Source organism: Tursiops truncatus, chromosome 7 (genome assembly GCF_011762595.2).
Source record: "Tursiops truncatus isolate mTurTru1 chromosome 7, mTurTru1.mat.Y, whole genome shotgun sequence".
In the NCBI taxonomy this organism is placed as follows: domain Eukaryota; kingdom Metazoa; phylum Chordata; class Mammalia; order Artiodactyla; family Delphinidae; genus Tursiops; species Tursiops truncatus.
Window position 1 is genome coordinate 11,513,855 of NC_047040.1, and position 15,918 is coordinate 11,529,772.

At 39.4% G+C, this 15,918-nt stretch overlaps 1 protein-coding gene across 2 annotated transcripts in view; it reads left to right on the forward strand.

Annotated features, from left to right (window-relative positions):
* Positions 1-15,918, forward strand: part of COL4A4 (collagen type IV alpha 4 chain) — a 138,530-nt gene that overhangs the window by 52,025 nt on the left and 70,587 nt on the right. For both annotated transcript variants that reach the window (XM_073807187.1, XM_073807188.1), the window contains exons 9-20: positions 1,673-1,708; positions 3,042-3,104; positions 3,453-3,488; positions 3,702-3,743; positions 6,914-6,994; positions 7,822-7,875; positions 8,137-8,196; positions 9,087-9,131; positions 9,604-9,657; positions 10,421-10,490; positions 11,029-11,133; positions 15,374-15,538. In XM_073807187.1, coding sequence (XP_073663288.1) covers positions 1,673-1,708; positions 3,042-3,104; positions 3,453-3,488; positions 3,702-3,743; positions 6,914-6,994; positions 7,822-7,875; positions 8,137-8,196; positions 9,087-9,131; positions 9,604-9,657; positions 10,421-10,490; positions 11,029-11,133; positions 15,374-15,538 — 811 coding nt within the window. The remainder of the gene's footprint in view (positions 1-1,672; positions 1,709-3,041; positions 3,105-3,452; positions 3,489-3,701; positions 3,744-6,913; positions 6,995-7,821; positions 7,876-8,136; positions 8,197-9,086; positions 9,132-9,603; positions 9,658-10,420; positions 10,491-11,028; positions 11,134-15,373; positions 15,539-15,918) is intronic.

Below are 15,918 nucleotides of genomic sequence, written 5' to 3' on the forward strand. Positions count from 1 at the left end.
CTCCGCGGCATGTGGGATCTTTCCGGACCGGGGCACGAACCCGTGTCCCCTGCATTGGCAGGCGGACTCTCAACCACTGCACCACCAGGGAAGCCCCTCATTTGCCTTATTTGTGAAAGGAAATTAATATCTACCCTGCCTTCCTCTCAGTGCTGATGGTCTGTTATAATAGTTTATACTGCCATGTATTGTAAAGTATGATGAACAGTACAATATTAGTTATGGTGAGTAGTTTTTGGTAATTGTGCAAGAAACAACAAGCAAGACAGAAAGGGAGATGAATATAGAGAGTTCCTCATCTTAAAGAGAAACAGAGGATCCCTAATGAAAGTGGCATGCAGATCGATAACCTTGGAGAAACAATGGTCTTATTAAGAGCCTATATCCACTTCCTACCCATTTGGATGATTATTAAAAAAAGAAAAAGAAAAACAACATAATGTGTTAATAATTATGTGGAAGAGTCGGGACCCTTGTGCATTGCTGGTGGGAATGTAAAATGGTGTAGCTGCTGTGGAAAATGGTAGGGTGATTGCTCAAAAACTTAAATGTGGAATTACCCTATGACCCAGCTATTCTACTTCTAGATACGTTCTCCCAAAAATGAAGGCAGGAACTCAAACAGATATGTGTACACCCATATTCATAGCAACCTATTCACAATAGCCAAAAGGTGGAAGCAACCCAAGTGTCTACCTACTGATGAATGGATGAACAGAGGGTAGTATGTACACACGTACAGCTCAGCCTTAAAAAGTCAGGGAATTCTAAAGCATGCTACAACATGGTTGAACCCTGAGGTCATTATGCTGAGTGTAATAAGCTGGTCACTAAAGGACAGGAAATGTGTGATTCCACTTAGATGAGGTCCCTAGAGTAGTCAAATTCATAGAGACAGAAAGTAGATGGTGCTTGCCAGGGGCTGGAAAAGGGGGGATGGAGGGCTAGTATTTAATGGATACAGGGTTTCCATGAGGAAATGAAAAAGCTTGGACAATGGAAGCACAACATGGTTGCACAACATGGTGAATGTATTTAATGCCACAGAACCGTACCGTTAAAAAAGGTTAAAATGTTAAATTTTATCATACGTATATTTTGCGGTATATTTTACATTTTGGAAAAAAAAGGAAGAGTCTGTATTCAAGAGAATATACACCCCTTGATCCTTTAAAGTGAGTAGAGTCTCAGGGCAGAGTCGAGTCACAAAGCGGTAGGTGTGCACAGCGGCAGAGAGGGTTTCCACACGAATTCCCTTTACATTTGCTCCTGGGTGATAACAGGTGTTAATTAAGGGAGGAAAGGTCTGCCAATCAGATGACAGACAGTTAAACTGATGAAATGGGACCACTGGATCGAGAATTTAGAGCTTTGTTTTTTTCTTTAGAACATTTTAAACTGAAAGATGAAATCTCATCTTGATTCCATGTCCTCACGATTCCAGCAGTCTTTCCCTGGTTTCAGCTGGGTAGAAGTAGAATTCAGGGCTTAAGAATGGAGACAGGAAAGCACCTCCATAGAGCCCTTCCACAGCTGTCTTTTCAACACTGAAAAACTGAACAAACTGCACAGACAGTCCAAATAAGTCCTGTGTGTGTGTGTTTACTTTTATGTTGTGTGTTTTAGGGAAATGGTGTTGCTCTTCTAATGCAATGTCCTGATACTATTGCAGGGTGACAGAGGGGACCGAGGACCTCCCGGCTTACCAGTAAGTCTTCTGGGCAGGCCATGCGCTTCTGTTTGCTCCTCAGATAGCCTATGGTCTCCACTAGTTTGCATCTCAGCAGGACCAGCTACCTAATTTGCAGGGCCCACCTGGTGCAAAATGAAAATGTAGGTCTCTTGTTCAAAAATTATTACAAATTTTAAGATGGTGACAGCAGAGCATTAAATCAAGCGTGAGGCCCTGTGTGACTGCACAGGTCCCGGGCCCACAGAGCCGCCCTTGAATCTCAGTAAGCTCCGGCTTACCTTTCACTTCTATCTTGCAGTGATCATTTGGTATTGCTTGGATAGCTATAGTCGCTTAATATTTAGGAAGATAATTCCGCTTAGAAACTACCTAAATAATATATGTCCAGTGAAAATGATTTTGCTTGCTGAATCAGTAATTGTGTATTATGTTTAGTATTTTGCCCTATCTTCACGTTCCTGGAATTTGTGATTCAATGATTATATTTGTCTTTGCAATTCATCAATATTCACAAGATTAAAACTGAAAGCAATTTGGCCTCCTAATGGTTCACCTATAATTGTGTTTGGTAACTTCTGGCTGTTGACAGGATTACTTTCTCAGGTTGTTTTTTCTTTACTACTCCGGCAGCTCAGTTCTACGTTATCAGTGAGATACCTTGGTGTCACTGTTAAAATAAATACCAGTTCATTCTCTAGGAGAGAGTAATGCCATTGCACACTCTCAAATCATTTGACATGGGCAAGGTGAGTGGGAGAACAGAGCCCCTTTCTCCATACTTCTAGAACTGCCCAACTATAACCTTTCCTTGTGAATTTGTGTGTTATTCTGCTGTAACTTAACATGTTGCAGGAAATTGTTTATGGCTTAATTACCTTGATCTTGAATTGGGGACATTTCTATTCACACTGATCTTACAGGGCATGTTGAAAGGATATATTAGAGTATAACTACATTAATAATTTATTTAATGCTAAGTAATATTAATATTGTAAAAGCATTTTGATGTATATTAAATTTATAACATATATGGAATTTAGGAGTAACAAGGTTTCTTTGTTCTCTACTTTTGCTACTACAAGATTTATTTGTGAATAAGTAGATTGATCTCTGGGTCTTAATCCCAAACGTAGGAGTTAGTCACACTCACCAAGTGCTACTGCCTGCCAGCTCTGTGCCCTTTTCCCAGCTCTATCAGAGCTACTGTTCAAGATGACGCAGCAGGGCAGGTGTGGCCGGGACTGTGCTTTCTCCGGAGGTCTTTATCCAACTGGGATTACATGCAGCTCTCCCGTGAACGATGATTATGGTTTCTGGTAAAGAATTTACTGATTTTTCTCATGTTTAGGGCTCAAGGGGAGTGAGAGGACCAGCAGGCCCAGTGGGATATCCAGGAGAGCCGGGGTTGGCAGTAAGTACAGCACTGTTGATTCTGTCTCTCCAAAAGCCCTGACTTGATATTTAAATCAAGCAAAAGAAAGCAGAATTGCAGTCTTGGGCAATTCAGGCCGAGATACACCCACCATTATGAGCGTAAGTCCCTCCTGAAGCACGGGTCCCTGGAGGTGGGGGGCAGGAGGGGGGTGGGGGGCAGGAGGGGGGTGGAGGTGGGGGGCAAGCAGCCCAGCCATGGTAGGAAGTCCATCATGTGTGTTTCAAAATTAAGCGTTTCCTAAAGAGGAGCTTGGGACAACCAATAAGGGCACAGTCTGATCTCCATCACTGATAACTGATTTGTGTGTTTTTGCTGTTGATTTAGGGACCTCCAGGCCCTCCTGGGAGTCCAGGTTTGAAGGTAGGCGGCCGTGAGTAAGATACACAAATGAAGTCCATGTACAATGAGATAACTGACACTAATATTTGTCAGAATCATGTCTTCCCTCTTTTTAGAATTCCCGAACTATTTAATAAATACACTTCAACAAATTGCTTAACCAGAAGTCTTATTACTTGTAATTACTTTTTAATATTCCAAAGCAATTAGTTTCCTTTTTCTTTTCTTTTCCAGGGTAATCCTGGCGTGGGAGTAAAGGGGCAAATGGGAGACCCGGTAAGAACTCCCTTTTGCGTGGAGGAGCACATGTTAAAATGTATGGGCTACCCGGGTCGAGGAGACGATTCTGATTACCACTTAACTTGTGTTCGTTCTCTCGTCACTGTCCAGCTTTATGGCTGAGAATTTGTCTTTGCTGAATTATTATGACACCATTACCCTTGACTATAAAATGACAGTTCTGACAAAACCTAACAGTAAATTCAATTTAATTTATATAACACACTTCCCCCTAGCCCAAAGACATGGAATATTTCTGATAATATATCCAGGGTAACAATTTGTTTAATTATGGATTTGTTTAGCTTAACTTGCCAAATTTCATCAGAGTCCTAAACTTCACACATAAATAAAAATATGAATAACTGTGACCCAAAGCATTGAGCAACACACCGTCCACCCCTCACACCCATAGTCCTTTCTGCTGAAACACAAAACTAGGTAAGGATAAACTTTAGAAAAGTGCCTTAAGGTGGAAGCTCATCTGGAAACAATCTGAATGCTTAAGAGTCGGTGAGGGGCTCTTTCAACAACTGTGGGTAAATAGATATTGAGCATCTACCCTGTGCCAGGCTAGTATTGGTGCTTGGTGTGGGGATTTGGCGAGACAGACCTGAGCTCCGCTCTCATGGAGTTCCAGTGTGGTTGGGAAATTTATGGTACAGCCTTTTAACACGCTTGCCAAAAATATACTGGAAGACGTCATGATGTGGGGAAATTCCAGGTTCTAGTACTTATTGGGTTGGCCAAAAAGTGCCTTCGGTTTTAAGTAAAAATAAAAGACACATTTTTCATTTTCACCAAGAACTTTATTGAACAACGTATTCACCCTTTTGTACCACTACCTTCTGCCATTTTTCAGGCAACTTAATCATTCCATCTTCTCAAAACATTTTATCTTTTTGAGCAAAGAACTGTTCCAGGTGCCTTTTACATTCTTCCAGGGAATTGAAATTTTTTCCAATAAGAGAATTTTGTAAAGACTGAAATAAATGGAAATCCAAAGGTGCAATGCCTGGTGAATACGATGGGTGAATCAAAACTTCCCAGCCAAGCTGTAACAGTTTTTGCCTGTTCATCAAAGAAACATGCGGTCTTGCATTATCCTGATGGAAGATTATGCGTTTTCTGTTGACTAATTCTGGACGCTTTTTGTCGAGTGCCACTTTCAGTTGGTCTAATTGGGAGCAGTACTTGTTGGAATTAACCGTTTGGTTTTCCGGAAGGAGCTCATAATAGCGGACTCCCTCCCAATCCCACCATATACACAACATCACCTTCTTTGGATGAAGACCGTCCTTTGGTGTGGTTGGTGGTAGTTCATTTCGCTTGCCCCACGAGCTCTTCCATTCCACATTGTTGTACAGTATCCACTTTTCATTGCCCGTCACAATTTGTTTTAAAAACAGAACTATTTCATTGCGTTTCAGTAGAGAATAGCATGTGGAAATATGGTCAAGAAGGTTTTTTTCGCTTACGTGGAACCCAAACATCAACACGATTCACATAACCAAGGCTGGTGCAAATGATTTTCCATGCTTGATGTGGATATTTTGAGTATGTCGGCCATCTCCTGCATGGTATAATGTTGATTGTTCTCAATTATTGTTTCAATTTGACCGTCTCAACCTCAGTTGCTCTACCTGACCATGGAGCATCATCCAGTGAGAAATCTCCAGCACGAAACTTTGCAAACCACTTTTGACATGTTCGATCAGTCACAGCACCTTCTCCATATACTGCACGAATCTTTTTGTGTGTTTCAGTTGCGTTTTTACCTTTTAAAGCATAATATGCCGAAAATGTTGCTTTTTTTCTTCCATCTCCAATATTAAAATGGCTACACAAAAATTCACCAATTTTGATGTCTTTTTTTAAATGCACGCTGACGTGACACCTGTCACATACGGTCTAACAAAATTGTTCCAAATGAAGTTAAAGACAACTAAGTGCTACTAGAGCCGGCTTATGGAAAAAACCGAACGAACCTTTTGGCCCACCCGATGTGATAGGAAAATGTGCAAAAAATAGTGTTGTAAAATATATTAAATGATTTTAAATTTTAATACAATATAAACTATATTCTACATTTAAATTATGTTTATTATTATATAGTATTACTTATATATATTTTTTATTGGGGTATAGTTGCTTTACAATGTTGTGTTAGTTTCTGCTGTACAGCAAAGTGAATCAGCTATAGGTATACATATATTACCTCATTTTTGGATTTCCTTCCCATTTAGGTCACTGCAGAGCATTGAGTAGAATTCCCCGTGCTATATAGCAGGTTCTCATTAGTTATCTATTTTATACATATTAGTTTATATATGTCAATTCCAAACTCCCAATTCATCCCACCCGCCTTTTCCCCCCTTGGTGTCCATACATTTGTTCTCCACATCTGTGTCTCTATTTCTGCCTTGCAAACAGGTTCATCTGTACCATTTTTCTAGATTCCACATATATACGTTAACGTATGGTATTTGTTTTTCTCTTTCTGACTTACTTCACTCTGTATGACAGTCTCTAGGTCCATCCACGTCTCTACAAATGACCCAATATAATTCCTTTTTTATGGCTGAGTAATATTCCATTGTGTATATGTACCACATCTTCTTTATCCATTCATCTGCTGATGGGCCTTTAGGTTGCTTCTGTGACCTGGCTATTGTGAATAGTGCTGCAATGAACATTAGGGTGTATGCGTCTTTTTGAATAAGGGTCTTCTATTAGAGTTTCAAATTATGTTTAACACACCATTTAGTCCCATATACATGTATGCACACATGCATATTATGCACATATGTGTATATGTAGACATATGTATACATGTGTGTATACACAGTTATAGACCCACACATACATACAAGCACACACACACCACAAAGAACTGCACCAAAGTTTTAATAGAGATTACCTCTGGATGGTAGGATTATGGATTACTTTTATTTTTTAAATTCATTTTTAACAGTATGTATTATTTATGAAAAACAATAAACATTTAAAATTACATTATGTATTTGCCATAATTTTTATTTTAAATCCATGACATAAAGGCTTGTAAGCATTATACCACAATATGTGGGTGAAAGTCTTCTTCGTTTCCATTTTTATTTCAAACTAAAGTTAATATGAAATTCTTATTATCTTGATTTTTTTTAAAGGGTGAGGTTGGCCAGCAGGGTTCTCCAGGACCCACCCTTCTGGTGCAGCCACCTGATTCTGGTCTCTATAAAGGAGCAAAGGTAATTCTCAATCCATATATGACCTTGGTAAAGTAGTCATAGCCAACGTTTTCTGAACATGTTCCCGTGCCAGCGAAGAGCTGAGCACCTACATGCAACGCTGCCTTGATCCCAGGGTAACCTTTACAGGTTGGCACTATTATTAGTTTCATTATAAAGAGTTGAAAAAGTGAGACTTGGAAAGGTTACCAGGGTTCTCAAGTTTACCCGGCTGTTGAGTGGCAGACCTAGCTTGGGCTGCTAAACTGTGACATGTCCTCCAGGATATAGTCCCCCATTCATGTCTTTGATATGGTCGCTGAAAATACCACTGGAAATCCAGCTGTCCTTTAGATGTTACATATGGATCTGATGCTTTGGTAATTGAAAGGTGACAGAGGCATAGAACCGAGCATGTAATAGACTCTTGGCAAATATTAATTCCTTTGTCACCCTCCAGCACTGATGTTACTGATGTCATGTGCACATTCTCCCATCAGTTTTCAGTTACTGGATTCAGTTTCACTACCTTGCTCAAAAGGAGCCTCTCCTCTCAGTGGCTGCATTCCCAGCTTGCATCTGCTGCCCTGGGTCCATGGTGGCTCCCCCCACCGCTCTGCTGTCCCACGCGGCCCAATGCTACACCTTTTACACAGAACTGGCCTCCTGAAGAGTGTCAGGTTCAAAGGTGCGCTTGGATCTTAGTTGCTAATTACCGACAGTTGACGAGTAATCCCTCATTAAAAAATTAGGAGAATGGCTGTTGAAAGAGGTAATTTCTTAAAGAGATGGAACTCAGTATGTTGAATAAAGCCGGTAAGCCAGATTATATTCATTGTGATTTTTAGGGTATTAAAGGAACGCCTGGAATCATTGGACCTCCCGGACCACCAGGACCCAAGGTAATTTATTTAAAGAACTTAAAAAATTGTATGATGTGCTATCTTAATTTAAAATTTTTACATGGTTTATTATCACTGCTTTAAATGCCGATATGTTACTAGAACTTTTCAATATTTCATCATAATTCTGTAGGAAGACTATTTCCAAAGTAGCTGTTTTCTTAAGCTGCTGGCAATAATTTTTATTTCTCGTTTTGTTTTTGCATTCGTATTGCTGAAATACTGTTGCTTGAACTCCTCTAAAAGTGTCATCTCTTTAAGGGGGAGCCCGGTATTGGGACAAAAGGAGAGAAAGGTATTCCTGGGTTTCCAGGACCTCGGGTAAGGATCATTTTTGGCATCCTTAACTTCAGTGAGTTTGGAGGCATTTCTCTCTCACATTTTTATAAGACTAGATCAATATTTCTGAGAGTTCAAAAGTGGAGATTATCTCTAAGAGGAATGCTATATTTTGGTCAGCAAGAATTGTGTAATAGCTAAGTGCCCCAGAGCATCCCTTTCATGGACATCATTTGGATAAAACAGACAAGCAGAAGATGGGAGATTTGGCAGGAAGTAATGGGATCGTGGCATTTTCTTACTGGCTCAGTGTCAGTGTGATAGTAGCTTGGAGTTGTTCTTTTAAGCCTATTTGATAAAAGAAGGTACTGATCTAGGAGCAGTAACTAGAAAACAACTATATAGCATCAGGCCTCAAACATCTCCACACATGTCACTAATGGGATCCCCATTCATAGAGTCACTATGAAGACCAGACCTTGGCGAGCATGGGCATTGAGTTTATCTCACTCAGATTCAGTACTTAACAAGACAATATTGACTTCCGTAGTAATTTTCATTGCTCATAATGCATAGAGCAACTATTAATCTCTAGACAAATTATATTGCGATGATTCAAAGATATTTAGCCCAGTGCAAGCATTAAATTAAATAAATTGAAATGGAAGAACAGCAAAAACAACACAACCGTGTTCTTAATTTAAAGCACTGTCAAGGACATTTATTTTTTTGAATAAGATTAAAGATCAATTAAAATAACAAATGTTATAAAGAAATGGAATCTCTTTTATATTTATTTCCTTTATCCAGCTACCTTTGCAGACAAGATTAAATACCAACGAAGCAATCTCCTAAGGTGAAAAATGATTCACTGAACTGGTTTATGGATTTTGTTTTAATTCTGCTTGTGTTGATTCTTGTGAATTTATTAGGGGGACCCTGGCTTCTATGGCTCTCCAGGTTTTCCAGGATTAAAGGTAAATAAACACGATTATAGAGAGGATAAATACATATTCATCAGTAAATGCAATTCAGTGTCATTCAAAAGTTGTACCGGGGCCTGTAGACTCACACACAGTAATGAGAAAGGGAACACATTTATTTTATAAGTTACATGATTTCACTGTGGGTACAAAAACTAAAGCAAAACTGTCGGATGCAACCCCAGAGCAGTGTTAAGATTCTGTACAGAATCTCGGTGAGCATGGGTCATTCAGATTAAATGAGAATGAGATAATTTGTTACCCAATCACATTTTTTAAAAAAGGCGTGTTTCATCCCTGATGTTCTGCAATTACCTTCATTGTTTGATCCTCATGAAAACAGCACTGTATATATTATGCATTGTTTTATTTCCTGTAAATTTTGTAGGTAAATATGTGCATAAAAATAAATATATATGCTTAAAAAAATAAAAATAAAAAAAGACATGTTTTTGGTTATTTGTAGGGGGAACCAGGAGTGTTTGGAGATCCTGGGCCGTTTGGATTTCTTGGTCCAAAGGTAAAAAAGTGAGCCTATTTGAGTACAGTCTGATAACATCCTATATCCCTTACGTTATCTGATTTATTTTTTTAAATATTTCAAAGAATCATTCAAAACTGAGTTCATTTTGCTTATATTATTTTAATGCATGTGGTAATGATTACCTTTTACATTTGAGCAATGATCCTTTTGAAGGTGAATAATAATGAGAGATTCAAAAATTCCCTAGGGATTATACAGTATCATGATTAAAAACAGGGAACCGTGGAGAGTCCTTTGCTTTGAACACCACTGCATTTTTTCTTTCCTTTTTATGTGACCTCACCTTCAGCACTTGTGCAGGACAAGCCATGGTGGCATTAAGGTGACACAATCAAGGGGGACAATATCTGCTGCTAAAATAAAATGTAGGTTCAGGTCCTATAGGCAAATAAACTATTTGTTCTGGAGTGCAAGTTAGACATTAATGCTCATAATAGATCCGAGAAACTTCATGGCTTCAGAGGTATCTAGTTGATGCACATGGAAGCATTTTTGGAGTTTGAATTGTTTTTGGGGGGGGAGAACTTTCCCAGTTGGCTGTTAACTTCTGCTTGTAGGTGGGAGATCTCATACTTTTGTTCCTCTTAGACCACCATGAGCTATTTATTTCTCTAGTCAGCCTACAGGCTTTGTTTCCTATATGAATGCCCACTTGGTGATGCTAATATTTACTTAGTGCCAGGAAACATGAGAAAAAGATTAATATTTCTAAGAAAAGTGAACGAATGAATGATTTCAGGGAGATCCTGGAGACCGCGGGCACCCAGGACCACCAGGGGTTTTGGCAACTCCAGCTCTTCCACTCAAAGGTTTGTGTTCCATTTTTTTTCTCTATGGATTATGCTGAAATGGGATTTGCATGGTCCCAAAAGAAGGGTTTGGCCTGGTCCTTCTGTAGTTTACACACTCAGCAGGCTACGTATACGAACTTCTGCCATGAATGTATAATTATATTAGTGCAAGTAGAGATGTGCATCTTGGTCTGTCTCTATCAGCCATAAGACACCAAATTTTATTTTAGTGGGTGAACTTCATGCTGGGATTTTTATTATGTTACCTTTCAGAAAGTAGGTTTTTTAATCGCTAGAAATGTGTGAAGCCATTTGACTAAGACCTGCCAAGATGCTGCCTCCAGGAAGAAAGCAGCCTAGATCGATGACAAATTCCGCACTATGTGTCTGCATGTGTCTGCAGCGGAGGGTCTAAGATATTGCACTTTAAACGTGATGAGAAACTGCAAAACAATCTCCTGGTGTACTTTAACAAGGCTCACGAAAAGTGATTGCGCGTGAGCCATTAAATGTATATATATGTTTACTATATACATTATGCCATTATCTTTGGCAGGGCCTCCAGGGGATCCAGGGCACCCTGGCCGCTATGGAGAAACGGGGGCTGTTGGACCACCTGGTCCCCCTGGTCCCCCTGGTAGACCAGGGGAAGTCTGTGCAGGTATGGCTTTTACATGCCAGGTTTGCTGCATCCTCTTCCACACCAGGGCCTCTCCACTCTAGCTGATATTAAAATCACCTTAGCATTGTTTCAAAAATACTGATGGCTGTGCGTACCCCAGATCAGGAATGTTGGACTCTCTGAGGGATGGAGGGACCAAGGCATCTACTATTATAAAAGGGTCCCCATACTTTTTTATTTTTGGCCGCACTGCGCAGCATGTGGGATCTTATTTCCCTGACCAGGGATCGAACCCATGCCCCCTGCATTGGAAGCACGGAGTCCTAACCACTGGACCGCCAGGGAAGTACCCACCACCCGCCCCCAACCCCTGCTTAATTCTAATGCACAGCCAGGATTAAGAAGCACAGAGCTCAAACCAATTAATCATTTAATTGGAAGAAATCCAGGCTCCTGGACTGCACCTCAGAATTATTCAGTCACTATCTCAGGGGTGTGATAAGAAATATGTATGTACAACAAGCTTCCCACAAGACTACCAGATGCAGTTAAGATGTGGAAACTGCTGCTAGGGTTAGAGTGTGTCTTTAGGTCTTTCCCACTTTCTTGGAAGGCTCTCTCTATGGACATCTACTTGTTAAAATTTAGTTCATTCACCTAGGCCCCAACTTAAATCTTCTGCATGAAATGTGGAAATACAAAATTGCAAATAAAAAAATAAAATTTTGATTCGGACTTAGTTAAAAAATAAACAAAAAACAACAGCCCTCTCGCCCACAAAAAAACCCCTATGGCTCATGGTAGTATTTGATGAAAGGCCTGAGAAATAATCCTGTTGACACACGGACTTTGAACTCCTTCAAGTGCTGTCTTAGCTAATATTCCCAGTGAGATTAAGAATGGAAGTGTAGGGAATATTTGTATTCTGTGAACCCAGGAAGACTGATTAAACGTGTGGGGAGAAAAGTCTGGTATAAATGTAATTTTATCCGGTCTGTTTCATGTTATAGTTCCTGAGGAGTTAGAAGTTTCCTGAGATATTCAACTGTGAACTACGAAGTTCTTGTTTAATGTTTCACAAAGCTAGCTTTCACTTTGTAGGATCTGATGACCACAAAGGCAGTAAATAAAGCTTTGTTTAGTTCATTTACTCTTTCGATATCGCAGCCATGGCTTAATTGACCCAGAACTATATAAATCATACAGAATACTCTGTTGGTCGGGAGGCACTAGACTCCGCTCTTACATTTCTCCTTTCGGGCTTGTTTATAATAAAATACCACCTCCAGCAGATTGAAATCAAAACCCAGTGGGAGTAAGTAACACCTGTCTCTAGCAGATTCCAAACCAAGTATAACAGGAAGCTTCTTAATTCCAAATATCTTTTTTAAAAGAATCCATATTTTGACTCCAACCTATAGTAAGAAATAATTTTATATTGTATAGCATTTACATTACATTACACACATATATGCATACCTACATATGGTTGAAACACAGATTTCACAAAATAGTATCTCTGGGGTATCTGATGCACTCTATTTTCTATTCCATTCTTTTCTTTTGAAAAAAAAAGTTTTTAATGCTGGCCACAACTGAATTGATTTCATGTCCTGTCAGTTGGTGGGCGAGGCTGCGATATGCCATACACTGTAACCCATTCTGCCTTTTGGAAGCTGGTTGAGCATTCTCCCTGGTACTGGGACGAGATAGCAGGCAGCATCTGGGACCATCCAGTGACTGATTGTGGAGATTCCGAGTCAGGTCTTAGGACTGTTATGAAGACAAGATGGTAGCCAAGTCCACAGGAGTACATGTTCATTTTGTTTTAAACATACCATTGTATGTAGCCTTTATTATACATATTTTATTTTATAGTCATCTGTAGTATTTACCATGAGATGAGTTGGGTTTTGGAGCCAGACACCTGTGATTGAATCCCAACCTTCCCAATCCGTATAGTATAGTGAAATAGTTATGCGTTTACACAATGGACTAAGAACATTCCAGGTTCTAGTACTTACAAACTGTGTGATCTTGGGCATTTATTAAACTTCTCTGTGCCTGAGTTTTCCTGTCTGCAAAACGGAGTTCTTGTTACAGCTGAAAGAAATAATATGTATACAGTTCTTAGAATACAACTGGGGATATAGTAAAGACTCACTGTGTTAGCTACGATTATTAGTATTCATATTTGGCCTAAATTTTCTGTGCCTTATCTATAAGGTACGAACTTTTCAAGGTTGTTGAAGGAGTGAAGATAATGTTTGAAAATACACGTAAAGCCCCAGCACGTATGCACCCAATAACGAAAGCCATCAACTTAACTTGCATGCTACATTACTGATGACGGACAGGGTTTCAATTGTCTGTTGCTGAACAGATAGCCCAAAACCTAGTGGTTTAAGACAACAACGTTCAGTATATTCCCCTTCACTCTTTCTGTGGTTCAAGAATTCAGGAAGGGCTAAGCTGAGCGATTATGGAGCAGGGATTTTCATCTGGTTGCAGCCATCGTGTCTGGAACTGAAACATGAGGAATGGCCAGGCATCTCTCTCCTTCATTTCTCATATAGCCTCAAGTCTCTCTGTGTGACTCTGTACTTAATTTAGGCTTCCTTACAGCATGGTGGCTTCCGAGCAGTGATATTGCTTCTGTGGTGCCTCAGGACTCCAGTCCAAGCATTTTGCTCACAAGGAAGAAGCTGAATCTTCTTTAATAATCTGGCCTTGGAAACCATATCGTGTCACTCCCGCCATACTTCATTAGTCCAAACAACCACAAAAGGCTGGTACATTGAAGGGACGGGGAACATTCCACCTCTTGCTAGGGGAGCGTCAAGGTTCTACAAGAGCGTGAGGGACTAGAGCTACCCTGGCGCCATCTTTGATAATGTCAGTCTTCCACAGAGAGGTCCTGGAACCAGACATGCTTAGGAAGAAGCAGCTCAGAGTAATGATCACTCTCACACCAAGGCTTCCAGCTGTCTTTAAGCCAAAGCCACCAGCGAGGGGGAAGTAGCATGTCAAGGGGAAGCAGGATTTAGCTGCTGCTGCATTACTTTGACCTGCTCTAAACACACTGAGCATCCAGTCGTTCACTGAGAACATGCCAGATATTGCAGTAAGCTCCTTATGTGGATTATTTTATTTAATCTTCATTACAAGCCTCTGAGGAAGATATAGAGGATTAAATAAGTTAAATAACCTACTTAAGTACCTGTGGCTGGAGAGGGAGAGGCCAGGTTCAAATCTAGCACCTCTTTGCTTTTCCACAAACCTAAGTGGTTATAGTATTTTACATCTACATAGATAATTTTGTGAGTCCCATTTTTTTTTGGCTGTGCTAATTAATTTTGGGGTAAAAGATTAGAAGACTGTCTCCATGTAAGCATATCTCAATCATATCCAAATATTACATTTTAGTATCTAAATGGCAACACCAGTTTTCTCATTAAATTCTACTAGTCAATGATAATTATAAAAACAAACAGCTTAAAATTATATACCAGGTACCTGTCTACATGATTTAATGTATTACCTTATTTAGTTTCTTCTAATTTTTTAAATTTTTTACTGAACTTTAGTTGATGTACAGTATTATGTGTTACAGATGTATAATATAATGATTCACAATTTTTAAAGGTTATGCTCCGTTTATAGTTATTATAAAATATTGGCTATACTCCGCTCGTTTTACAGTATGTCCTTATAGCTTACTTCATATGTAATAGTTTGTACCTCTTAATCTCCTACCCTTATTTTGCCCCTCCCCCTTCTCTCTCCCCACTAGTAACCACTTGTTTGTTCTCTATATCTGTGAATGTGCTTCTTTTTTGTTATTTTCACTAGTTGTTGTATCTTTAAAATTCCACATGTAAGTGATATCATACAGTATTTGTCTTTCTGTGAGTCCGTATTTTAATTCACTATATGTGCTAATGTGTTTATTCAGGTTATTTTTTATCAAGTTACCAAAGTTTTTTGATATTTTTAAAACTAATTTTAATTAAATAATATATATTTCTTTTCCAATAATCCTAAAGAATAGACAAAAAGGTAAGAAAATCTGATTCCCTAAACCTTTATTACCACTTGTGTGCTTGTTTCAAAGGAGGTGAGGCATTCTGATGGCTGGGATACTCAGTTATTTTTTAGCTACATTTTTTTTCCTTAAAAAAATTCCACAGCCTACGAAGAATGTACTGATTTTGATTTCTTCTACAGAAAAATGTTATCTGAGAGTATGTGTGGTTTTCATTCTTGATTTCTCTTGGAGGCATGATGGGACCCCCTGGGCCACGAGGGTTTCCTGGTCATCCAGGATTTCCAGGGGCAGCTGGTATTCCTGGGAGAGCTGATTCTGCTCCAGGGAAACCAGGCGACCAGGGACCACCTGGGTTGCCTGGAGTGCCAGGGTTGCCGGGACCTCCAGGATCAGATGGTAAAGTGCTCTTCATTCACATTCACTAGCATTTATGTTGCATTTGATATTTGCAGTATCATTCAGAAACCATGACTTTGCAAATTTTAAAAACGTTATCTAATATTTCATAAGCCAAGTTAGTTGTATTAAAAATACAAAAAAGTAAACTGATGTTGGACTGCCACATCTCTTAAATTATGTGAAAATATTTGGATGGGAATTTAAGTATGCTGATAGAATGTTGTAAATTAACACAATTTTACTTTTTAAATGTAGTTGTCATTTTTATAGAGTTACGTATGGACATAGCTTGAGTCAAACAGCTCTACAAAGCCTTTTGTGAAAAAACTGCTGTCCCAGGCAACCCCTTCTCCTATTCTCTCCTCCCCAGGGGCAAT